We start from the raw sequence: 26,674 nt of genomic DNA, 5'->3' as shown, positions 1-26,674 counted from the left end.
CTTTTTTAACTGAACGTTTAACTTTTTTACTTACCGGTAATTTTTTTTTTGTTTAGTTTTTTTTACCTTTATAGAACAAACCTCTCCTTCCCCATGGGACAATGTGCAAAGCGCAAATCGCCCAAAGATGTGGCAAAGTACGTTATGCACTGTATCCCAGGTGAAAGGAGAGGTTTGCAGCAGCTGTGAGTAAAAGGGCCCTAATAGCCCTGTGTGCCTGTCCTGTGAGATGCAATCCCTATGCTAGGTGTACCTGTGTGTGGTACTTCCGGAAACACTCACCAAAGCATAGGGCAGGGTGGTCAGGACAGAAATAGCGGGTGTCACGCCTTATTCCACTCCTGCTACAGACACGACATCTTTTTCGGGGTGACGGTTGGGTTGAGGTACCAGGAACGACACTGGGGAAATGTCGCTCGTGTAGACGGCTAACTACACTGGTGGATGGGGCCACGGAACCTCCTGGGTAAAGGAGGTTCTCGATGATCTCTTCCTGGAATTTGAGGAAGGATCCTGTTCTCCCAGCCTTACTGTAGAGAACAAAACTATTATACAGCGCCAATTGAATTAAATATACAGACACCTTCTTATACCAGCGTCTGGTTCTGCGGGAAACTAAATAGGGAGCCAACATCTGGTCATTGAAGTCCACCCCTCCCATGAGCGCATTATAGTCGTGGACTGAGAGGGGCTTTTCAATGACACGGGTTGCCCTTTCAATTTGGATTGTCGTGTCTGCGTGAATGGAGGAGAGCATGTAAACGTCACGCTTGTCTCTCCATTTCACCGCGAGCAGTTCTTCGTTACACAAGGCAGCCCTCTCCCCCCTTGCAAGACGGGTGGTTACAAGCCGTTGGGGGAAGCCCACGCGACTAGTTCGCGCGGTGCCACAGGCGCAAATCCGTTCTAGAAACAAATGCCTAAAGAGGGCCACACTTGTGTAGAAATTGTCCACATAAAGATGGTACCCCTTGCCGAATAAGGGTGACACCAAGTCCCAGACTGTCTTCCCACTGCTCCCCAGGTAGTCAGGGCAACCGACCGGCTCCAGGGTCTGATCTTTTCCCTCATAGATCCGAAATTTGTGGGTATAGCCTGTGGCCCTTTCACAGAGCTTATACAATTTGACCCCATACCGGGCACGCTTGCTTGGGATGTATTGTTTGAAGCCAAGGCGCCCGGTAAAATGTATTAGGGACTCGTCTACGCAGATGTTTTGCTCAGGGGTATACAAATCTGCAAATTTCTGGAGGAAATGGTCTATGAGGGGCCGAATTTTGTGGAGCCGGTCAAAAGCTGGGTGGCCTCTGGGACGGGAGGTGGTGTTGTCGCTAAAATGCAGAAAACGTAGGATGGTCTCAAATCGTGTCCTGGACATAGCAGCAGAGAACATGGGCATGTGATGAATTGGGTTCGTGGACCAATATGACCGCAATTCATGCTTTTTAGTTAGACCCATGTTGAGGAGAAGGCCCAAAAAAATTTTAATTTCGGAAACTTGGACTGGTTTCCACCGGAAAGACTGGGCATAAGAGCTTCCCGGGTTGGCGGATATAAATTGTGTGGCATACCGATTTGTTTCTGCCACGACTAAGTCCAAGAGCTCCGCAGTCAAGAACAGCTCAAAAAATCCCAGGGCCGAACCGATTTGAGCCGTCTCAACCCGAACTCCAGACTGGGCGGTGAAAGGGGGAACTACAGGTGCGGCTGAAGTTGGTGACTGCCAATCAGGGTTTGCCAGCACCTCAGGGATTCTAGGGGCTCTACGGGCCTGTCTGCGCGGTGGCTGCGACGGGGTAACTAGTGCACGTGCCACCGTACCAGCTTCAACTGCCCTTCTGGTGCTCGCCACGTCACCATGTTGTACGGCAGTGCTGGTACTAGGTCCAGGAAGGGCTGCGCTGCTGGTGTATGCCTCACCACGTGATCCGGCAGCGACAGCCCCACTCTGCTGCTCTTGAAACGGATCCTGCGTAACCTGTGGTCTAGCGACACGGGGCCGGGTACGCCTGGTGCTGCCAGGGACCTCCACCTCCTCGTCCGAACTTTGGGTCAGAGAGCCACTGCTTTCCACAGGTTCATATTCTGACCCGCTAGATTCATCAGATGAGGGTTCCCACTCCTCATCCGACTGGGTCAGAATCCTGTAGGCCTCTTCAGAAGAATACCCCCTGTTTGACATTTGGACTACTAAATTTAGGGGTATTCCCTGAGACTACCCAAGAAAAAAAGCAAACCTGTCTTACAAAGGGGAGGCTAGCGAAGTACCGGAGGCTGCTGCGGTTGATAAAAAATATCAAAACTGATTTTTTTATCGCCGCAGTGCTTGTAAAGTGAATGTGCAGTGATCAAAAAACAAAATTTTTTTTGTCACTGCGGTGGGGCGGGCGTGGGTGAACGCACGTGTGGGCGACCGATCAGGCCTGATCGGGCAAACACTGCGTTTTGGGTGGAGGGCGAACTAAAGTGACACTAATACTATTATAGATCTGACCGTGATCAGTTTTGATCACTTACAGATACTATAAAAGTACAAATGCTGATTAGCGATACGCTAATCAGCGAATAAAAGTGACTGCGGTGCGGTGGGCTGGGCGCTAACTGACGCTAACTACCTAACCAAGGGGCCTAAACTATCCCTAAAACCTAACAGCCAATACTAGTGAAAAAAAAAAAGTGACAGTTTACACTGATCACTTTTTTTCCTTTCAATAGTGATTGACAGGGGCGATCAAAGGGGTGATCAAAGGGTTAATTGGGGTGCAGGGGGGTGATCTGGGGCTAAAGTGTGGTGTTGGTGCTACTCACTGTGAAGCCTGCTCCTCTGCTGGATCCAACCGACGAAAAGGACCAGCACAGGAGCAGAGAAGCCATATAACAGATCATATTTACTAATATGATCTGTTATCTGGCTTCTGATTCGATTTTTTGAAAATCGCCAGCCTGCCAGCCAATGATCGTTGCTGGCAGGCTGGTGACGAAATACTTCTTTAACTTTTGCCGGCCCGCGATGCGCATGCGCGGGCCGGCAATGCACGAAATCTCGCGTCTCGCGAGAGGACGCACCGGCGCGTCCACCCAGAACAACAGGACCGCCGCAAAGACGCAATCCTGCGTACGGCGGTCCTGAGGTGGTTAAAAGCATAACAAAAAACAGAATTAACAGAGACTACAACCTTATGGTTGTGTTCAGAAGCATTCATTTTGTGTTACATGTAGATTACTCAGCAGATTTCACAGTTTACATTGAAAAGGGTGAAATCACGCCAAAAGATCCATGTTGACGAACTGTTGCTGCTATGTGTGAATGGGGTTTTGAAAGCACCAGTCGCATGAATTGTACTGTAGTTTGTTGTGGATTTTCATTATCCTACAATGATTGCGCCACAGGAGTGCCCTGTGATCATAGAAAATTACATATCATACATCCTATATATGCCCTACACCAATGATGGCTAACTGCAGTTGTAGTTTTACCAGATGGAGTGCCAGAGGATAGCCATCAAAGCCCTATACCATCCAAATATACATTTCCTGTCTGGACCAACATTTCTTCTGCCATTTAACTAGTCAGGGAAGGGTGCAGGGCTGAAAAATGTGTCAGATAGTACAGCGAAATCTACCGTGTTTCACTCGGACTGAATGCCAGAAGTCCTGGAATGTTACCAGACTGGAGACAAAAGCAGACAAAAAATTTAAAAAAAATAAAAAGGGGGGGGGGGGGGTTAAATCTAGCTATTCTCAGTATCTATGATCAGGTATGGGAGCATACGACAGCACAGAGCCTATAATATACTGCAGCTGATTATTTACAGGAAGTAGATCTGAATTGCATGCTAGCGGAAGATCTTGTTAAACCAGCAATTCGTGCTTCGACTGTGACCACCAAGACTAGATATTGTTATTTGCATTTCGGTTTCTCGGCTTGCAGGCTGAACTAGTACTGAGCAAGGTGACCTGCATGTACGGAAACCACTTTACAGTGTTTGCTCACTATCTTTATAAAATGACATAGGTCCAAAGCAGATACCAATCCCCTTGCCTCACCCAAATAAAAAAAATAAAAAAATCTTGATAAGGCTGAGGCTACATGGCCGTTTTGAGCGACAGGTATTTTGCAATCAATGATTGCAGTGTACAAGTGCAGCCATAGAAATAAAGTGCACAGGTTTCGCAGCTCGACTTGCACGTTTGCTGCGACCATGACCCCAGAATTGCAATTCTGCAGGATTTTTGGCGATTCTGGGGTTGCAGCAAACATAAAACCTCATTCATTTCTATAGCTGCACTGAGATCCTTGGCAGCGCGAGACACCGAGATCGCCATGTGGCCCTGGCTTCTAAGACCTGAAACGTCTTACCTTGAAATCTATGTCGTTCTCTTTGCAGCAGGATATACAGCTTATAAGCAGCAGAACCAAAGCAACAAAACTGCAGACAGACAGCAGCACCAGGGACACAGGGACATCACGGCTTGTAACATCTGAAAGGAAAAAGAAAAATCAGTGTTAGCAGACGCTACGGAACTCAGTTTGAGACATTACACAGTCGCACATTATACACATTTCATAGGGTACCTACAACTTAAACTTCTGACAAGGCATTGGGATATTTCAGATGTTTTTATCGCTGGGGTTCCAGATGATCCGTGGTAGCGGAATCCACAACGCAATTCTTAGATAACCCGAACCTTGTAACCACACGTTCGCTGAACACTACACAGGAGTCCTCTCCATTATGTCAGTGCAGCGCAGCAGTCCTGACAATGTATTTCAGTACAGCCCTGAATGCTGACAGCAGGTGAACGGTGCTACATTTGTCACAGGACTATTTGTCACAGTAATGTCATGACATTTTATCATGCTAGCCTATAGTGTCGCACTGCAAAAAACCCATCCACAATGGATTTTGTGCAACTGTCACATCGCAGTGCGACACCAGTGATGGTGAACCTTTTACAGACAGAATGCCCAAACTGCAACCCAAAAGCACTGTATTTATCGCAAAGTGCCAACACGGCAAGTTAACCTGAATACTACAGTCCGATATAATATATCTTCCATTTACCTATAATAGCCTGCCTACATTCAGTGTGCTGCCTGTGCCGATCGTAGCGCGCCCTGCGCTGATGAATGGCAGGAAAAGTCTAAGGCATATTTGCACGCCTTAGACTTTTTCCAGGATGCGGGTGCCCACAGAGAGGGTTCCGAATGCCGCCTCTGGCACCCGAGCCATAGGTTCGCCACCACGGCCCTAGACTATCATAAAATATGTTAAGCGACACCCTGTATGTCACCGTGTAGCCCTAACCTAAAAGGGGTTCTCCAGGTACCATAAATATAACTTATGTTTTAGACTAAATTATCAGTAATTACCTAATATGATTTCACATAGTCACCGGTCAGCAGTTATAAAAGTAGTTTTCTTCCTGCTACCACTGCGTTTCCTCATTAATTACCATGGCATCGACCTGTAGTTCGGAGCCTTTGTTAGGTCGAGCATGCTCAGTGTGTTGCCAGGGGGGGGGGGGGGGGGGGGCATGACCGACTGTATATTAGGCAGCCAATCAGTAAACATCAACACAAAGTCACAGCAGGAAATCTAGGGATTGTGGGGGTTGTAGTCTGAGGTTTTGTGAGGGAAGATCAGGCACCATGGTACTCTCGGTGTGTTGCAGGCTCACAGGAGCTAGACAAATGGATTGCGAGATAAATTAAAACTCTGGTTATATAGTTATAGGTTCTTGTTGGGCCACAGCTTGCAGCCTTAATGCAGTTTAACAATTAAAGGGGTTCTCCAGGCTTTTAATATTGATGACTTATCCTCAGGATAGCTCATCAATATCAGATCGGCAGAGGTCAGACACCCGGCACCCCCACCAATAAGCGGTTTGAAGAGGAGGCGCGCGCCGTGCCAGCGCTGCCTCCCCTTCACCGTTTACCTTCTCGCCGTCGCCTCTGCAGCAGTGAGCAGGTGTATTTACACCTAACCGCCCCATTCATTTCAATGAGACGGATTGTTCCCATACATACACTTGTATAGGAGCGATCAGTCCCATTGAAATGAATGGGACGTCTTAGGTGTAAATACACCTGCTCACTGCTGCAGAGGCGACGGCGAGAAGGTAAACGGTGAAGGGGAGGCAGCGCTGGCACGGCGCGCGCCTCCTCTTCAAACAGTTGATCAGCGGGGGTGCCGGGTGTCAGACCCCCACCGATCTGATATTGATGACCTATCCTGAGGATAGGTCAGCATCAATATTAAAAACCCAGAGAACCCCTTTGAGTTAACTTTACCAGAATACCCCCTTTGAGGCTCTAAACAGACAGGGAATGGAGGAAATTGCAGACCGCCATCATACAAGATCTCCATACAGACACCGGACATAAAAGGAAAGCGGGACATACTAAAGTCCAAATCCACTTCTCGTACTTCTGTGCCAGCGTTCTACATTTCATATGCAGCAATAGACAAGTATCAAACTAGGAGGACAGGGGAGATATCTGCTGAGGCTTCATTCACACCTGCATTGGAGGCTCTGTCGCACAATGAAAGAAGTTCAGCATCTTGTGCCATTTTGTCTGGTAAAATGACAGAAACCAACAGAGCAGAACAAAGTAAACAACGCAGATATGAATAAAGCCTTAGGCCCGGTTCAAGCACTGTTCACACACAGGTTTTTTATGCCTGTGTCGGAGTCAGCGTGGAGAGACGCCTCACGCCTGCATCCTACTGTTTTTCAATGGGAGGCAGCGACTGGAATTTCTTATTTCTGTGCACTGAAAAAAAGCAGTGTCCTGCCCTATCCTGCCACGGTTCCCATGCAGGCAGGAGACGTGGACATGGCGTGTGGCCGCACAATGATTATGCCCCATTGGATAGGGCTAATCAGAGTGAAGAGGGCTCAGCCTTGGCGTTCTGCTGTCGGTTCCACAGGCGGGTATTTTTCTTGTGTGAACTAACCCTTACAGAGAATTAACAAGACTGCATACAACTGCAGCAAACTCTCAGCTGTGCGAAGTATGTCTGTACTATTTTTTTTCCCCCGTTAAATGGCAAGGAATTTAAATACAAAGGGGGACATTTATCAAGAATGGCATTTGCTTTGCCAACAGAGGTCACTCTACATTTTTTCCGAAAGAGTAAAAACACTCCTTTTACCATTTTTGAGGAGTATTTTTAGCCGAGGAGGAGTACGAAACTTGCAGATATAGAGAGATAGATAGATAAATCATTTAGGGGTTGCCATTTCTGCAGGGAAACCATTACCAGTCTCCTCTATAATGTCTTCCATGCAGAAATAGCAAATTGACCATTTTAAAAAATTTCTCTCAGAAAACCGAATCCCTACCCTTCTTTAAGCACCAAATCTGTCCTGTAGGGATCCGAGCAGCAGATTGTGCAAAACTAAATGCAATAAGAATTGAACAGGGAAGTCTGGTCGTTGTGGCTTGGTGACAGTGGTTAACGTCTGGGACCAGTGCACAGGAGGCATATATAGGACAGTCTTATACACAATATCTTGTGTACCGTATAGTCCTCTGTGTGATCCCTGGACACTGCACTCCATACTTAAGGTTGTCCGGGTTCAGCGCTGAACCCGGACATACCTCCATTTTCACCCCGGCAGCCCCCCTCTGACTTGAGCATTGGAGCAGTTCATGCTCCGATGCTCTCCTTTGCCCTGCGCTAAATCGCGCACGGCAGAGGCATTTTCAGGAGTTCCGGTGACGTACCGGGGCTCTCCATGGGGCTGCCAGGAAGCCCGGTGACGTCACCGGCACTGATGGGTGGGATTTAGCTCTGCCCTAGCCAGTAAAACGGGTAGGGTAGCGGTAAAGCACGGGTTGAAGCCTCCGCCCGGCAGTGTGTTATTGTACACAAAAGAGCCCTTGCCCGGTGCCATATAGCGCAAAGCAAGGGAGCCCATCGAGCATGAGATGCTCTGATACTAACATCAGGGGGGCTGCCTGGGTGAAGATATGGGTATGTCCGGGTTCAGCTCTGAACCCGGACAACTCCTTTAAGCCATACAGGCAGATAGTTTTTTTATGTAAGTAGAGCGGTCTAATAGCCGAGAGGCTAAAGAAAACCCGGGTTCTGGTCCTTATGTTAAAACATATCTTTCTTTTGATTTCTCTGATACCTAAACACCTGAAGGAGAAAAAGAATTTTAAAAACCTGCTGTTTCTGTAGATGACCTTATGTTTACAAAAGTAGGGTACCTGCTTTTATAGACCCTCGAGACTCTATTAACACTACCATCAACATAAGGTCATCTCCCTTCTCCAGAGATATATATACACACACAGTCGGGATAGCAGAAGAGATTATGAAATCCGTGCTTTCCGTCCAGATCGGCCTCTATATATAGTGTGTGATGCTACCACACACGTGCTATTTGGAGCTGCGTGGAAGAGGAGCGGAGCTGGTGCTTTGTCACAGTGACAGGCGCTTCTTACATCACAGACTTTCGCTTCCCGTCTCCAAGACTCCTCTGTTCTTGTATTTTATGGGGGTGTTCACACCGAGTGTAAAACAACAGCACACGCAGTATCTGCACACAGGTGGGCAAGAATTTACCTTCCCAAGCATACATCCTCGAGTTGTCTTCTCTGCATTTGCTAAAACGACCAAGATGGGCTCTAATTACCCTCAATTTACACACACATATATAATGGATCGCAAAAACGGCTACGGCCGTGTGGATGAGCTCTAAAAGGGCATTCCTATCTCAACATCTGTGGCATATTGCAAGGATATACCCCCAATGTTAGGTGATGGGACTATCTCCAGAAAGGGGCACCAAATTAAAGGGAAAGCTGCAGCATACGGCCTGCATGCGCCGATGTCCCACAGCGCTACAGCCTGCCACTGGGTGCTCCGACTGCCTGATAAATACACTCAGATCTCGGGAACACTGCAACCTATACAGAAAAATAAGGTGCCAGCATGATCAACCCTACCAGGTCACATGCCTGGTTTGATAGGTTGATCATGCTCTTTAACAATAAATCGAAGAGGCTCATAAAATGTAGATTCTCTGCCTACGGCTTCACAGTGCTATAATAAAGCTGTCCACTACACGGACCCTGCATGGAGGAGGTCTCCCGCAGCACTGCGATTCTCCTTCTACAGTTCAGCTGGACACTATACAATGTGAAATACTTAGATGATGATTCAATAGCCGGCAAACAACACGTAGCATTATGGAAGGTGAGTCACTCACCTACTTCCCATTCTCACACCCAATGTCTTGTGACAACACATCTGTACTTCTACAACTGGAAAAGAAAAATCAACGCCAATGTGTCATTGGAAAAAAAGGCCTGTTTAAAATCACATTTTTATGTGAAACTAGTGTTTTGTTTTTTCATTTTTTCCCATGTCAATATATTAAAAAGGAAGCATATAATCCTGCAATGTTCACACTGGCCACTAGGCCTAATAAGAGGCCATGATTTCCTGTACAGGTAACTTCTCAGCAGCCGTCACAGGAAGACCCACAATGACAGATATCACCTATATACAGATAACACAGGATCCACCATTCACAATAGGCGATATCACAGCTTATCTACTCCCTTCTGACCTCTGCCCGGGTCACAGAGCATGACTAGAAATCTCTCCCATAGAAGTCAATGGGGGTCAGCTCCTGTCCGTTGTGTCTATGCCCTATGGAGCTGCTCTTAAGGGCTCATTCAGACGGCCGTATGCTGTCCGCAAAAATACTGAATGCTATCCGTTTTTTTGCGGATCCGCAAAAAAAATGAAACATGTCCTATACTTGTCCGTGAAAATCAGGACATGGCCCCATTGAAGTCTATGGGTCCGCAAAAATACTGAATGCTATCCGTTTTTTTGCAGATCCGTTTTTTTGCGGATCCGCAAAAAAACGGATAGTATTCAGTATTTTTGCGGACAGCATACGGCCGTCTGAATGAGCCCTAAAAGACAGGAAGTCTCAACATTATTTTAGGCCTAGTGGCCAGTGTGAAAATTGCAGGATTAGGCCTCATGCACACAACAGTTTTGGTCCGCATCCGAGCCGCAGTTTTTGCACATGGATTGGATGCAAAGGATGCGGACAGCAATCCATGTACTGTCCGCATCCGTTGCTCAGTTCCGTGGTCCGCAAAAAAAAAAAAAAAAACCTGTCCTATTCTTGTCCGTTTTGTGGACAAGAATAGGCAGTTATATCAATGGCTGTCCGTGCCGTTCCGCAAACTGCAGAACACACACGGACGCCAGCAATTTGCGGATCCGCAATTTGCAGACTGTAAAACACACAACGGTCGTGTGCATGAGGCCTTCTATACATCTTTAATACATTGACATGGAAAAAACGTAAAGACAAAACAAACCAAAAAAACGCAGTAGTTTGACATAAAAACGTGATTTAAACAATAAGTGATTTTCTGATGACACATTCCCTTTAACCACCAGTTCCCTGTATTAAAGTGGTTATTCAAGTGTTAATAAGACCTCAGAGTGGCCGACCCGCAGTGGGGCACATACTTACCTGGTCCCCGTTGCTGGGTTCCAGCTCCATTTCTCCATGGTCACTGAGGGGGTGCCACTTGACAGCTGCAGCCAATCACTAGACGCAGCTGTGACCCGTCAGCTATGTAGCATGTGCCCCAGTGACGTGCCGCATGGGGGACAATCAGTGGCTGCAGTGGTCACGTGGCGCCTATAAACAGAACATAATGGAGCTGCAGAGACGGACGGGGAGCAATGGAACCGGAACCAAGCGAAGGTGACCAGGTAAGTATTAGCGCCACCACAGGTCAGTGACTGAGGTCTTATTAACTCTAGTCTACATAACCCCTTTAAATGATGGTTCAGTTTCCAATATTAGGAATACAGACTGACTTCCCTCTCCTCCCTTCCATGCGATTCCATTTAATTTCCAACATGCAATCAGTATGTTAGTAAGGGTGCGACCACACGGCCAGGTTTGGAAGCATTTACCCAGCCTATTATCAGGATGAAGGGTCCATAGCGGGCGGAGCGGCAGTATCATGCACAGCTCCACTAATGGGTTTATACATGGCTTTTATTTACTGCAGTTTATGGTAACCCAACTGAACCCTCAGGCCTCTTGCACACGACCGTATGTCTTTCTGTATTTTGCGGTCCGTTTTTCACGGATCAGTCATTCAGTTTTTTGTTTCCGTTCTGCAAAAAATCTCTGTATGGTTTCCGTATGCAATCCGTTTTTTGCGGATCGCAAACGGAAATTATTTTTTTTAATCATTACTGTAATGTACAGTAATGATTTTAAACAGTAAACACATGTGCAAAGTGGGCACGGATCCGCAAAAAACAGATGACATATGGATGTGTTCCGTATGCATTCCGTATTTTTTGCTGACACTGACTTGAATGGAGCCACGGATCTTTTAGCGGAAGGGATATACGGAAAGCATACGGAGTACATTCCATTTTTTTTTTTTTTTGCGGAACCATGAAGAATGGTTCCGCATACGGAACCCGCAAAAATGGAACGGAAACCAGAAGAAAAAAAAAAAAAAAACACGTTCGTGTGCAAGAGGCCTCAAGGAACGTAAACTAGTCTAACGCTAAGGGTACCTGCACATGGGTGATGGATGTCTAACAGAAATTGTGCATGAATTTGTGTGGATCTCTGTCAGTTTCCGCATCAAATCGTGCGTTTGGTACTTGAGGTTTTGCTGCAGATCTCACCCTTGCATTGTAAAGGGTGAAATCCTCAAACAATTGATTTCAAATCCGCATGGCAGGTCAATTTCCGCACGGGGAAAAAAGTGTACATGAGGTGTCTAATCTTATGTACTTTGCTGGTACTATTTCACATGTCAGTGTTTTGGTCAGTGATTTCCATCAGTGATTGGAAGCCAAAACCAGGACTGGAGCCTCCACAGACATAAGGTATAAGGGAAAGATCTGCTCCTGTTCTGTGTTTAGAGCCACACCAGGTTTTGGCTGGAAATCACTGACGTGTGCATGAGGCATTACGCTGCGGTTTTTCCACACAAGAACCCATGCAGAAATAAAAAAAACGTGTGTAATCCGCAACGTATGCAGGTGGCCTAAAGTCGAATAAGCAAACGAAGTCAGTGAAGAACAGCAAAAGGTGTAAACTGCATCTTACGAATTTCAAAATTTCAGAGGGCCACGTCCATATTTTATAATCTCATAATGGGCTGCAGTAAATGATTTTAGAAATAGAGTATTCTATAGATTATTACGATTAATAGAGTATTCTAATAAGAAAAAATGTTTTCCTTTACAAAAACTTATCAGACCCCCTGCCATCAGTCCCCAACACCCTTTGTTCCCCCTGTGTGCCGGTGCCATCAGCTCCCCCCCATTGTGCCAGCAGCTCCTCCTCCCCCCCCCCCCAATTGTGCCAGCAGCTCCTCCTCCTCCCCCCCCCCCCCAATTGTGCCAGCAGCTCCTCCTCCCCCCCCCCCTCAATTGTGCCAGCAGCTCCTCCTCCCCCCCCCCTCAATTGTGCCAGCAGCTCCTCCTCCCCCCTCAATTGTGCCAGCAGCAGCTCCTCCTCCCCCCTCAATTGTGCCAGCAGCAGCTCCTCCTCCCCCCTCAATTGTGCCAGCAGCAGCTCCTCCTCCCCCCTCAATTGTGCCAGCAGCAGCTCCTCCTCCCCCCTCAATTGTGCCAGCAGCAGCTCCTCCTCCCCCCTCAATTGTGCCAGCAGCAGCTCCTCCTCCCCCCTCAATTGTGCCAGCAGCAGCTCCTCCTCCCCCCTCAATTGTGCCAGCAGCAGCTCCTCCTCCCCCCTCAATTGTGCCAGCAGCAGCTCCTCCTCCCCCCTCAATTGTGCCAGCAGCAGCTCCTCCTCCCCCCTCAATTGTGCCAGCAGCTCCTCCTCCTCCCCCCTCAATTGTGCCAGCAGCTCCTCCTCCCCCCTCAATTGTGCCAGCAGCTCCCCCCCTGCACCTCCTGACAACCGGAGTCATTGGTTGCTATGATAATGACGCTGTGCACTCTGGGCGCCCTGCCTTAGTTGCACCAACTTACCTTTCCAGCAGCGGCGCCGACAACACTCCATCGTTCCGCGCTGGAGGTCAGTGCAGCGCAGGACCATGTAGTATGTGCTGTGGAGTGTCCGGAGGCCCCCCGCTGGAAAGGTGAGTATTGCGGGCCAGCGGGAGACCACAGAGCGGAAGTAATAGCAAGTGCTTCACTCCCACTCCGTGGTCACGTGACACATGATTCTGATGCAAAAAATTTGCATAGATTTTTGTGTCAAATTACTCAATTCAATCGAGTAATCGTTTCAGGGCTAATCCCATTCTATATATTAGAAAGCACTGCACAACAAGGATCATCAGGTGGCAATTAGAAAAAAGTCAGCGTGTTAAACCAACATACAATGTGAAGACGCCACAAAAACAAAACGAGCAAAAAAACTACTACTAGTCTATGAAGACAAAAGACTTGAGGGGAATATCTTCCACACCGAACACCCAGAAGCCCAACTCCATGATAAGGAATGACAAGAATGTCAAGGCTTGTAATGTAACAGGCGCAGCTTCACGGAAAATACTTTACCGTCCTACAGAGCCCTTAGAGGCGATGAGCGTCCACGTGACTCAGTAACAGCTCGGCTCTGAGGTTCAGTAGTATGAAAAACGGAAGCAGCCCATACAATACAAATTTAGGCCAAAAAAGCCGATTTAGACCAATTTCAGCACACCATCAGTGAAAACGCTGATCCGTTTATTTTTTTTCTGCAGACGGTTCAGCATGTCCGCAAAAAAACAGATTGCATTCCACATTTTTGCGAACCCATAGACTTGGAGCCACGCCCCGATTTTCAAGTATAGGACATGTTTAGTTTTGCAGGTCCGTGGAACGGAAGAAAAAGATGCAGACAGCAAACAGAGAGCCATCTTTTGGGGCCCCACAAAGGAGAACAGGGCTGCACCTAATCCGCAAAATTATGGATCAGATGCGGAAAGCAACATACAGCCGTCTGAATGAGCCCTAAAGGTGTATTTCCATCTGGACATTTATGTCATATCCACAACAAAAGGAGGTCCAAAAGATGGGAATAACCCTTTAAGGCATTGTCTTCCAAAACAAACCCCTGACTCTTTGCGGCATTTATTAAAGCATACACGCCATGGCGTAGACAAGTCATTTGCGCAAGTGCAGTTTTGAGCAAAAAATTGTGACTTCAGTTTATGCAACTTTTCGAAAAGTTGAGGTGGTCAGAGGCTACTCAGCCTGACAAATGTAATACGAGTTACACCAGAAAACTGATGGAAACTTACAGCTGAAACTTATGCTAATTCTTAGTGGGTGAAGATTTTAGCTTTTGTCTCACAGACCTCCCAAGATGCACCCAAATTATTATGAGGCGTGTGCATCTTAAAGGGCTTGTTTGGGAGTTGGATATTGATGGCCTAACCTCGGGATAGGACATCAGTATCTGACTGGTCGGGGTTTGACTCCTGACACCCCGACTGATCCGCCGTTTGAAGAGGTTGCGTCTCTCTACGAGCGCTGTGGCCTCCTCCTAGGTCATGTTCATCGGCCACATGGCTTAGGCACATCTCAGCCCCATTCAAGTGAATGGGACTCAACTGCAATACTAACCAATGGACAGCGCTGAGCTTGGTAAGCCACAAGGAATCTGATCGCACGAGCGCCGGACCTCCACGGATCAGGTATGGATGACCTATTACGCAAGCAGAGTGTGTACTAAGGCTACTTTCACACTTGCAGCAGAGGATTCCGGCAGGCAGTTTCGTTGCCGGAACTGCCTGCCGGATCCGGCAATCCGGACGCAAAGAGATGCATTTGTGAGACTGATCCGGATGCGGATCCGTCTGACAAATGCATTGCAATACCGGATCAGTCTTTCCGGTTGTCATCCGGAAAAACGGATCCGGTATTTATTTATTCTCATTTTTAAAGGTCTGCGCATGCGCAGTTTGGGAAACCGGATGCGGTTTTCCGGAACACTTAGTACCAGATCCAGCATTAATACATTTCAATGGAAATTAATGCCGGATCCATCATTCAGGCATGTGTTCAGGATTTTGTCTGGAGAAAAAACTGCAGCATGCTGCGGTATTTTCTCCGGCAAAAAAAACTTAAGGGACTGAACTGATGCATCCAAAACTGATCAGTTTTTTTCCGGTATTGAGCCCCTAGGACGGAACTCCATACCGGAAAACAAAAACACAAGTGTGAAAGTACCCTAACACTGAAGTACCAGTCATCCAGGAAACTGTCCCTTTAAAATGCACGTGTCTTATCTTGTATTGAAATACAACAGGCAATGATACCAAATAGGATCACATGACCTTGTACAGATATATGCAAAGTCATGTGGAATGATTTGTTTGCCATTATTACAGAAAAACAAGAGCATCGTCCACCAATTTCTGGCAACAGCAGAAACAGATCCCAGGGGGTATTGCTGTGCGATCTCACACTTTAGTCAGTGGGACCGAGCTGCAACATCCAGGCTACTTTCACACTGGCGTTTTGGCTTTCCGTCTCTGAGATCCATTCAGGGCTCTCACAAGCGGTCCAAAACAGATCAGCTTTGCCCTAGTGCAAAGTTTTGGTGTCCGTCTGGCGAAACTGAGCCAAACGCATCCGCCCTGGCACACAATGTAAGTTAATGGGGACAGATCGGTTTTCACTGACAATAGAAAATGGATCCGTCCCCCATTGACTTTCAAGTGTGTTCAAGACTGATCCGTCTTGGCCATGTTACAGATAATACAAACGGATCCGTTCTGAACGGATGCAGACGGTTGTATTATCTAAACAGATGCGTTTGTGCAGATCCATGACGGATCCGTACCAAACGCGAGTGTGAAAATAGCACAAAAAAATTAAAATTGTTAGTAGCAGTTTTATTGTCAAACCATGATGCTACACATCGGGGAGCGGAGAACGTAATCAGCCCTACCACCACCACAATGGACATAAAACTAAGACAAATCCACACAAGATTTCTACTGTTCGGGTCCATTCAAACGTTTTGCAAAACACGGATACCGGGTGTGTGCGTTCCACATTTTGCAGACCGCACACGGCTGGCCCTATGATAGAAATGCCTATTCTTGTCCGTGGCTGTGGAAGAGAATAGGACATGCTCTCTTTTTTGCAGGGCCATGGAACAGAACTACGGATGCGGACAGCCGCGTTGAAATGAATGGGTCGGCACCCGTTCTGCAAAATTGCTGAATGGATGCGGACCCAGAACAACAGACGTGTGAACATGGGCCAAGAATCTGTCCGATAATCGCTAACTAGGAGGTCATCGGAACGCTCAATAGCAATTACCTGCGGCAGAAAGGTGATTATCTAATAAATGAGCAGAGTGCTAGTTCATCGGGTAATCCAATCGCTTGTGTGGGCTCCTAAATCGTCTGCCGACAGCAGATCGTGGTGTCTAAACAGCCTCTGCTGCTTGCAAACAACAAGTCTGTATGAGGACGAATGATAGCATTAGTGATCACTCCTCCCCATACCGTCTCCTTCACTGACGAGCAGGCGCGCTTCCTTCCCGACAATCGCCTGCTGAATTGTCCAGTCTAAAGGGACCTTTAAGGCCCTATTACACCTACAGATTCTGCAGGCGATTGTCGGGAGGAAAGTGTTCCTTCCTGGCAATCACCTGCTGGATATTGGAGGTGACCGCAGCTATTACATGCAGCGATCTCCTCCACAGTATGGGGGACGACGACAAGTGATCGTTAATGCCATCGCTTGTTCCCATACTGAATCACTGTTTGCCAGAAGCAGAATGCTCATTAGGCTAGGGCTACACGGCGGCACCTGTTGTGGCCAGGAGCTTAGCAGCTCCCATAGAAATGAATCGGATGGCCGTAGCAAGAAATCCAGTTCTGAACAGATGCATGCGGTGGTATTATCTGAACAGATGCGTTTGTGCAGATCCATGACGGATCCGCCATCCTGGCAGCGACCAGTGTCGCCATTCAGCCTTACACGGCACAATCTGCTGACGGCAAACAATGATTTTTAAACATGTTGAAAGACTCCAATTACCTGATGAACAAGTGTTTTACCCGTGAACGCTTGTTCCTGACAATCTTCCTGTCTAAATGTGCTGCTGATCACCCAACGAACGAGTGAAAGGCTCCTCCATCGGCTGATCCTGCTGCTCATGAGACATCACCAATAATCGTTTCTGGGCAGCAGATCGTGCTGTGTAAACAGTGATCTGCTGGCCAGCAACAGTGCAGCTGTATGAAGAGGAGCGATCACAATAGCGATCCTTCGTCCCCATACTGTGAAGGCGGTCACTACATGTGACTGCTGCGATCTCACTGAACAAGCTACAGACTGTCGGGAAGGAAAGCTTTCTGGTCGGGGCGTGTAAACCCGCCTTAAGTTACACAAGACACAGACTGTACATAGGATTGTACAGTGCCTTTGTATGCAAATCTGATTGAGAGATCCCTTCTCTGCTGTGGCAGTATATCGGGTTGATTTCTGTATTGCACAATGAGACAGCAGGATGCAAATACTGCACGTCCTCCATATCTGCCTGTCCACCTGCAGACCCTGTACTCAATTAACTGCTTTGTTTTCCTCTAGATAAGGACAGACAATGTAACAATTGTACGATACCAGCTTACTGATGGCACGTGTTACCTGAGAATTATGTTACAATATGCCCTGTATGTGTGGCTAGCTGAGTCACATTATTATGACCACTTCCTACTGAAGTCGGCAGTGTGCAACTCATGAAGGAAGTCACGTACAGCGAGCGGCTTGGTGGGTATATAAGGTGTGCGACAGGCTGTCTGCGCACAGACCTCGCTGCTGACGGGGAGATTTATCAGAGTTGCAGAAAGGGATAGTTATTGGTGGTTTCCGGTCCAAGAGCGGCGGTATTTCTGAAACTGCGCAGTGGGAACTGTTCTCGTGCTGCTGTGGTGAAAGTGTATTATGAGTGGACAAATGGCAGCTTTGGGAATAAGCGATGTGGAAGCTGCCGAGAACCACGTGCCGTTGATGCGAGAGGCGAATGACGGCTACGAAGGTGCACAGGGGCGGACCGACACCAAACAGGGGAACAGCTCTCCTCAAAAATGAACCAAGGGCTACCAGACGTATGTCTGATACAACCGTTCAGCGAACCCTACTGTGTGTGGGGCTCCAGAGCAGATGGATGGTCACTGCAAAGGCTAGGGATCGACCGATACCGATAACCTGTGAACTTTCAGGCCGATAGCAGATAGCTTATACCGATATGCTGTGCATTTTCATTTTAGGGAAAAGATAGAGAGATAGAGATATATATATATATTTTTCTGTTACGTTCACCACAGATTTTTTTGATTTATATTTTAAAGGGTTTCTATCACTTGGTATGACATAATTAGCTGTCAGACACTAGCGATCTGCTAGTGTCTGCTCTGGCCAACCATCCTACTATAATCACTTGTGGGGCAGCGGTTTTGCTAAAAAACTAACTTTTATAAATATGCTAATGAGCCTCTAGGTGCTATGTGGGCGTCATTAGCACCTAGAGGCTCCGTCTACCTTCATACACAGCCGCCGCCCAGCGCGTCCCTCCAGCCCGCCCATGCGCCGTGCACGGCTGTATTCGGCGCATTTGAGATCTCAGCTCGGAGCGGTCAGACATTCAATGCGCATGCGCGGCTGTATTCGGCACATGCGCATTGAATGTCTGACCGCTCCGAGCTGAGATCTCAAATGCGCCGAATACAGCCGCGCACGGCGCATGCGCGAGAACTCGTCCGCTGCGTCACACGGAGGAGGACATGGGCGGGCTGGAGGGACGCGCTGGGCGGCGGCTGTGTATGAAGGTAGACGGAGCCTCTAGGTGCTAATGACGCCCACATAGCACCTAGAGGCTCATTAGCATATTTATAAAAGTTAGTTTTTTAGCAAAACGGCTGCCCCACAAGTGATTATAGTAGGATGGTTGGCCAGAGCAGACACTAGCAGATCGCTAGTGTCTGACAGCTAATTATGTCATACCAAGTGATAGAAACCCTTTAATAGTTTGGACTGTTCAGACATGGCAATATGTGAAATGTTTATTTATTTATTTATTGGGGAAGGGGGTGATTTATACTTAATAATTTGGTGGGGGGTTTTCCCCCCCTTTTTTTTATTACTTTATATTTAATAACTATTTCCCCCCTTAGGGGCCAGAACCTGGGATCTTTAATATAGAGCTCTATTAGGGTGAATAGGACCTCACACTCTCCCTGCTGCCCTATGCATAGTAGACACAGCAGCAGGGAGTTGACTATGGCAGCCATGGATGGCTTCAGTAGCGTCCTGGCTGCCATGGTAATCAATCGGAGCCCCAGGATTACACTGCTGGGGCGCCGATCACAACTGCCACTGCAACAGAATCGCGGCGCAGAATCACATAGCCGGCACCCTGCCTCTGACAGGGAGCTGCGATCAGCGGCAGCAGTTAACCCCTCAGGTGCCGCACCTTAGGGGTTAATTGCCGCTGATCGCAGCTTCCTGTCATACAGGTTGGGCACCGCCTCCTGTATTTGTATTAGACGTTAATTATCATTGGTGGCGCAGTGTGCCCGCCTCTCCTCCTCATTGGCAGCGCGGTAGAGGGGGGAGGGAGTGAGTGACTCATTCTCCCCTGTGCTGCTGAGGGAACATGGCGCGCTGACAGCAGCGCGCTCATGTTCTAAGGACGCATTATTGGCAAGGTTAGATGCCGACACCAATAACTTTGAAAATCATGAATATCAGTCGATAATATCGGTAACTCCGATAATCAGTCGATCCCTAGCAAAAGCTTCATTTGACTTCCACCGAGTCGCTGAGGGCTGCCTTCTCCAATGAGTCACATTTTCTGACTCACAGTACAGATGGACATTGGCGTGTCAGGCGAAATACATCCGAGAACAAACACCCTGCAACTATTGCTGGAAGAACACAAGCTGGTGGTGGCAGCGTTCTAGACGGAAGGATGTTCTTGTGGCATTCTCTGGGCCCACTCATCTACGTGGAAGGCACTCCCAACAGATTTGGGTATGAATCCATCCTTGCAGATCACGTACACCCATACTTGCTGATTGTCTTCCCTGGGGCGGATGGGATCTTCCAGCAAGACAATGCGACATGTCACTTGGCTAGAAATGTCCAATACTGGTAGAAGGAGCATGATCAAGACTTCCATGTACTACCCTGGTCCCCTAATTTACCAGACGGGAACCCAACTGAGCATATGTTGCAGTGATTTCTGTCCAGCGCCTCTCGGCATATTTGCTGTGCTGAGGCCAGATCTCTGCCGGATCACCATTATAGTGGACATCCGGCAGCGCACAGTAGTTATGGATCCGGCAGGTCGTTCCCCGGCCGGTCGTTCCCCGGCCGGAACCATTGTTGCCAGTGTGAAACAGGCCTTAGTGGACACCACCACCGTGTGTGCCTGGGAACGCAGAAATCCACACATTGAACATCTGCCGGCTGCAGTAATAAAACCAAAATGGTCAAATTGTCGCGACGTGTGGAGCTAGTAATGGCCGATCTTCTAATACACTAATAAACATTTTCAAATATCTTCGTCTTCAATTACAGCAAGAGATACAGATTGCGTAAAGACCTGTTTAGGGAATAACTGATGGTTTTGCACACAGTTTTTTTTTTCCTGCGTTCAGTGTGTGTGTTTTTTCCTATCCGGATTGCACGTGGTTTTCGCACGCGTGAAGAAAAACCCAATAAGAATGTACATCTCCGGGCAACCATCAGTGAAATACACATTTCATCTAGATTCACAATCACTGGCTGCAGTAGTGACCCGTCACCTGTGACTGGGTCATGTGGCTCATGGGTTACAGGTGACCGCTGAGGCCATCGATTGGCTGCAGCGGTCATGTGCCCCTCCCCCGTCAACAGGATGTTGATGCAGAGAGAGCGAGATGGGAGCTGCAGGTAAAGCTGTAACACAGCAGTGGGCACCAGGGAAAGTATGGTCACCACAGATTCAGCCACTGAGGTCTGAAAAAAGTTGCACAGCCCCTTTAATTTTTTTATTTAAAGCAGGGAAGGTATTAGAATAATTGAAAAAATAAAGAACTTATAGGGTTTGTTCACGTGCACAGGTTTCAGCAAGGATTGGGTGCAAAAAACATCTTTGGCTGAAGATTTTTGCCGTACGGTTTTCCAGACCGTACCAAGAACACACGGTTACTGCGTGGACCCCTCGCAAAGCCTGAAGCTTAACCGAGAGCAGCTCCACACCATTCAAAATGAAAACCCAGAGCAGAAACTGTTGCAGTTTCAGCCGTGGAATACGTGTCAGATTTTTTCACTGACAAAACATAAAAACTGAACATAACCATACTCCCCCCGAATCCTCTCCATTCCTCCCCACCAGGCTTTGCTTTCTTGACTGTAGCAGTCACATGCAGTATATGGGCATGTCATGGCTGCAGCAGTGAGGGGCACTGGTGTGGTCACTTTGGAACAGAGGTGATTTGGGATGGATTATTTATTATTTTTTATTATCATTATTTTTATTATACTTTCCCTGCATTTAAAAAAATATTTTTTTATAAATAATGGAACACTGACAACCCCATTAAAATGTAAAAAATTCTAAGCCAACTTGTGCATTCATTTTCAAGATTCTCAGCATTCCCAGGATAAAGGAACAATGATGAGGGGTGCACGTTATCGTAGCCAAATTCACGTGTGGTTTTGTTGCATATTTGCCACTCACCGTATGCATTGAAAAGGCTGAAATCCATGGTAAAAACCCGCAATATAAAACTGACATGCTATAGATTTCAAATCCACACCACGGGGCAATTTTTGAAGATCTTTCGAGTAACAACCATTTTTTTTTTTTTGCCGGTTTTCATGCACTTTCTGGGCCAAAAAATGCCTCTAAGGGCTCATGCACACAGACGTATGAGCTGCGGTGCACAATGCACGGGCACTGGCCGTGTGCCCACCATTTGTGGACACAGAGACACAAGATTCAGTCCGCACCGCGTTCTATTTTTTTTTTGTGGTGCAGAAGCATGGAGCGAAATCCATGAGCTTCTGCTCCATACCGCTCCGTATCTTGCGGATCCATTCGGGAACGGGTCAACATCCGAGATACAGCGCACACGTCGGTGCCAGTATATTGCGGACCCACTGTTTGCGCCTCGCAATATGGACACGGGACGCACACGAACGTGAATGAGCCCTAAAAAGCATTGGGAAGCAGAACTTGCTTTTTCCCCACACTGAAAAAAAAAAAAAGCATGGAAAAACCTAAGCAAAGTGCTGTAAGGGTCCATTCACACATCCGTTTGAAAGGGTCCGGATCTGTTACGCATTTTTTGCGGAACGGCGCGGACCCATTCATTTTCAATGGGGCCGCGAAACGGAAGTGCGGATGCGGACAGCACACAGTGTGCTGTCCGCAACCGCACTTCCGTTCCGCAGCCCCGCAAAAAAAATAGAGCATGTCCTATTCTAGTCCGCAGACACGGACAAGAAAAGGCATTTCTATTGGTGTGCCGGCCACGTGCGATCCGGTGTTTTGTGGACCGCAAAACACTTGCGGATGTCTGAATGGACCCTTAGAGCGGAATCCACGCTGATTCGGCCACTGAAAAAAATAAAAATAAACACAGAAAATCAGCATTTTTCAAATGCGTGAACATAAAGGGTATATATCTGGAGAACAGAGCACCATTTTGCGCTGCCAGGAACGGACAGGCGGCCGCACACGCGCGACTCATTTCACTTTTATGGGAGGTCCTAAAATAGCCGAGTAAGCGTGCCTGGCTATTTCCAGAACTCCCATAGAGATGAATGGAAGGAGCCCCACTCTCAACATAGGTGCAGGACCAGAAACTATCGGTGGAGACGTCATAAATGTCCAGACGGGAACACCCTGGGGCTGTGGTGTTTTTAGCTTAGTGGGGACTCCCGTGGTTGGGCGCCCACTGATTGCCTATCCTAAACGTGTTAGCGGGCACCAAACCTTTACACCTAGGGTTTGATCGCCATGCCAGCCCATAGGCCCCAACTGATTTTTATCCTCGGACAGGTTTTCAAGTCAGACCATCACCACTAGCAATAGAGCCTGGGATAGGCCGGTTTTGAGTTGCATTTGGCACCGCTGATCTCCACGAGAAGTCGGATTCCAAAACCGCCAACCACTATTGGGACTGGAGTGGATCCGCCAGATCTCAGACATTAGATTGATGGAGATCTCAGAGAACTGTCTAATGGCGGACTCCAGAGAGCGATGCCACGCTTCTCCCCCTGACCTGTCAAATCAGTGGGGGGTGCAAGTGATGCGGCGGGGTTATCCAGGATCAGATAAAGGTGAAAACGTGGCTGCTTTCTTCCAAAAAAAATAGTGCCACCCCTGACCATCGGTTGTGTCTGGGATGGAGTCAATGGAGCAGAGCTACAGAGCCGCACACAACCTGTGGACAGGGGTGGTGCTGTTTCTGGAAGGCAGCAGCCATGTTTCCACATCTAACCTGTGTGACCAGAATATAAAATAATAATCAGATATACTACAATGATGACGTCAAATACACGTCAGAGGGTGACAGAGAAGAGCTGCAGCAGCTGTGAGGGGCCCGGGGCCCCCAGTCTCTTACCTGCACCTGTTTCCGGAAGTGGAGCCGCCTGTCCTCGCCCCAGAGTCAGGAGGACCAGGAGTCCGAGGCCCAGCGGGTGTCTACCCGCACGTAGCATCGCTCCCCCAGGCCCAGCGGGCACGCTCAGCCGGTTACACACGGGTACGGGAGGAGGGGGGAGGCTCAGCCGTGAGCCGGAGCCTGACACACACCGAGGCTTCCCCTTCACTGCGCTCCGCCGCTGTCACCAAGCGTCCTCCACAGCCTCCTCTCGGGCCTAGTCATGAACGGAATCCCCGGAGCTCTCATAGTTTTCCCAGGCCGCGGAGCCCACGTACACCGCCGCAGTTTCCTAGGCAGCTTCACCACATAGCGGCCGCCATGTCCCCCCTCACGACTTCGCCGCGGCCAAAGGCGGGAGCAAAAAAAACAAGTCTTCCGATTGGCAAACCCGGCGTCCAATCGGAATTCAGATTCTGGAATCTCCCTACCAATAGGAGGCAAGGGGCGGCGCTCGTCTGTCAAGGTGAGTGCGGTGACGTCATTAGGAGAGAAGACGCAAGCACGGAACAGTATAGAAAGAGCTGCGCTATTTTACCAGCCGGTCCCTGCTAGTGCTCTGTTCACACCTAATTGTATGCAGGGGACCCGGAGCCTGATCCCTACCAAACTGATAGATGACCTCAGGCTGGACCATCAATGACCCAGAAATCGCCATTAACCTTTATTGCCACCAGAACCAAATATGGAGTCCCTATAGACAGCCAGTCCACCAGTGTTCCCAGTAAGCTATGGAGACTTTTTTTTTTTAAGGATCTGTTCACATGCAACTGATTTTGTTGCAGAGATTTCATCATTTGCAGAAATCCACTAGCTTGATGAATGGAACTGATTTTTAACTGCAGAAATGTCTGCAGCTAATCTGCTGCCTGTGAATATGCACCACCAATGAGGCCAGGTGAGGCGATCGCCCCGGGCAGCACCGGGTAGGGGCAAGAGGGGGGCAGCCGAAGGGTTAGGTTAAGAAATTTGCCTTGGGTAGGGGGAGGGGGGGGGGGGGGTTCAGTTTTCGTCTCAGGCAGCAGAAAGGCTAGGTGCACCCCTGCTAAGACTTAGAAGCCGATTACGCAGCATATTTTTTGCTCCTACCGTTAAAGGGTTCTGCATCTTAAAGGGGTTGTCTGAGAGTAGAATTCTACACAATTTGAAATAAAAAAATAAAATACAAATCCGTGCGAAGTGTTCCAGGTCCAGCACCAAACTTTCCGTCTCCGCCCCCGTTGGACCAGAATGACGTGCTGTCCACACCTGTCACCGCTACGGGCCAATCGCTGGTTTCGGCATCAATGCCTCTGGAACGGCACATGATCGCTGAATCCATTGATTGCATTGACGCAACCGACTAATTTATCGCTGTCTCTAAAGTTGGCTGTAGATGGAGGGGCATGTGACCAAACACGACATTTAGCTTCCTCCATTGAAACACACTACGCCTGCGCAGGTCCTGGACGTCAGGAATCTAGTGCAGTGAATAGAGAGGAGTGATGTGTCCTCCATTGAAACACACTACGCCTGCGCAGGTCCTGAGCATCAGGAATCTAGTGCACTGAATAGGGAGGAGTGATGTGTCCTCCATTGAAACACACTACGTCTGCGCAGGTCCTGGACGTCAGGAATCTAGTGCAGTGAATAGAGAGGAGTGATGTGTCCTCCATTGAAACACACTACGCCTGCGCAGGTCCTGAGCATCAGGAATCAAGTGCACTAAATAGAGAGGAGTGATGTGTCCTCCATTGAAACACACTACGCCTGCGCAGGTCCTGGAGGTGAGGAATCTAGTGCAGTGAATAGAGAGGAGTGATGTGTCCTCCATTGAAACACACTACGCCTGCGCAGGTCCTAAGCAGCAGGAATCTAGTGCACTGAATAGGGAGGAGTGATGTGTCCTCCATTGAAACATGCTGCACCTGGCAGTGGCGGATCCAGAGCCTGGTCTCGGGAGGGGCACTTCCCCAGGCAATAGGAGATTGTGGGGCCCCTGTGTTCCCGCCCACCCTCAAGCCACACCCACACACAGCCCCACCCATATATCGTGCCCATACCTCTTCCATCCAGTGACGTCTCCTTTGATGTAGATGTTCTCTTTCTTCATCTTCTCCATTCAGACCAGACCGCCATGATGATTCCTTTCAGCCATCTCTCATCGCTGTAGAGTTTGACAGACAGACATCTTAGTTTCCTACTTTTCCTCCCACCTTCTCAACATCCCATCATGCACCCCCAATACTGAGACGCTGTGCCCCCCAAAACTATAATGTAGAAACAGATAAACCCCCTGAAAATACTAGTTACACACAGATAGCGCCCCCTTCAATAATTATTGGAACACAATGCTCTAAAAAAAATAACTGCACCCAGCAAATAGTGCCCCTGACACTAATAGTGTAACCATAATGTCCCCCAAAAATAACTGTGCTAAGCTGATACTGTGCCAGGGCGCCCGCACAGTAATAGTGCTCCCCAAAATCCCAACAATAGTAATAATTCTGTGCCAGAGTGCACTTAGTAGCAATAGTGCTCCTACAGTGCCCCCAACAGTAATTGTGTCCCAGAAGTAATAATGCTCGCATAGTCCCCCAGTTGTGATAAAGCCCCCTTATAATGATTGCCAGTACAAAAAATGCTCCGTTGTGTGGAAGTAAAAAAAATAAAAATACCTCCGCTTAGTGCCCCCAGTAGAGTCAATGTCCCCAGAGTGCCCTCATGTGATCCAATGACCCGTACTGTGTGCCACTACAAAAAACACTTAGTGCCCCCAGTTGAGCTAAGGTGCCCATAGTGCCCCTATAATTTGTGCTAGTTTAAAATACTCCTATATAGTGCCCCCAGAAGATGCCCCCATAGTGCTCCTCCCCGTTCTATATAGTGCCCCTATAGTGCCCCCCCCCGTCCCCATACTGCCCTTCATAATGTGGCAGTATAAAATGCCCCTATAGACTGCCCCACATAGATGCCCCCATAATGCTTCTCTCCCCCCTTCACCATAGTGGCACCAAAATGGGTGCCAGTATTAAA

The 26,674-nt window shown here is 48.2% G+C and overlaps 1 protein-coding gene across 1 annotated transcript in view; it reads right to left on the bottom strand.

Moving 5' to 3' along the window:
* LMTK2 (lemur tyrosine kinase 2) overlaps positions 1–24,012 on the bottom strand; it is a 91,411-nt gene extending 67,399 nt beyond the window's left edge. The window contains exons 1-2 of the mRNA XM_040441907.1: positions 23,621–24,012; positions 4,361–4,482 (exon numbers count right to left, since the gene is read on the bottom strand). Of these exons, the coding sequence (XP_040297841.1) occupies positions 4,361–4,482; positions 23,621–23,717 (219 nt within the window). The 5' untranslated portion in view covers positions 23,718–24,012. The remainder of the gene's footprint in view (positions 1–4,360; positions 4,483–23,620) is intronic.
* Between the last annotated feature and the right edge of the window lie 2,662 nt (positions 24,013–26,674).

This window comes from Bufo bufo, chromosome 7 (assembly GCF_905171765.1).
Source record: "Bufo bufo chromosome 7, aBufBuf1.1, whole genome shotgun sequence".
Classification (NCBI taxonomy): Eukaryota; Metazoa; Chordata; class Amphibia; order Anura; family Bufonidae; genus Bufo; species Bufo bufo.
Note: the sequence above shows the minus strand (reverse complement) of the source record. Positions and strands in the feature narration are given on the sequence as shown.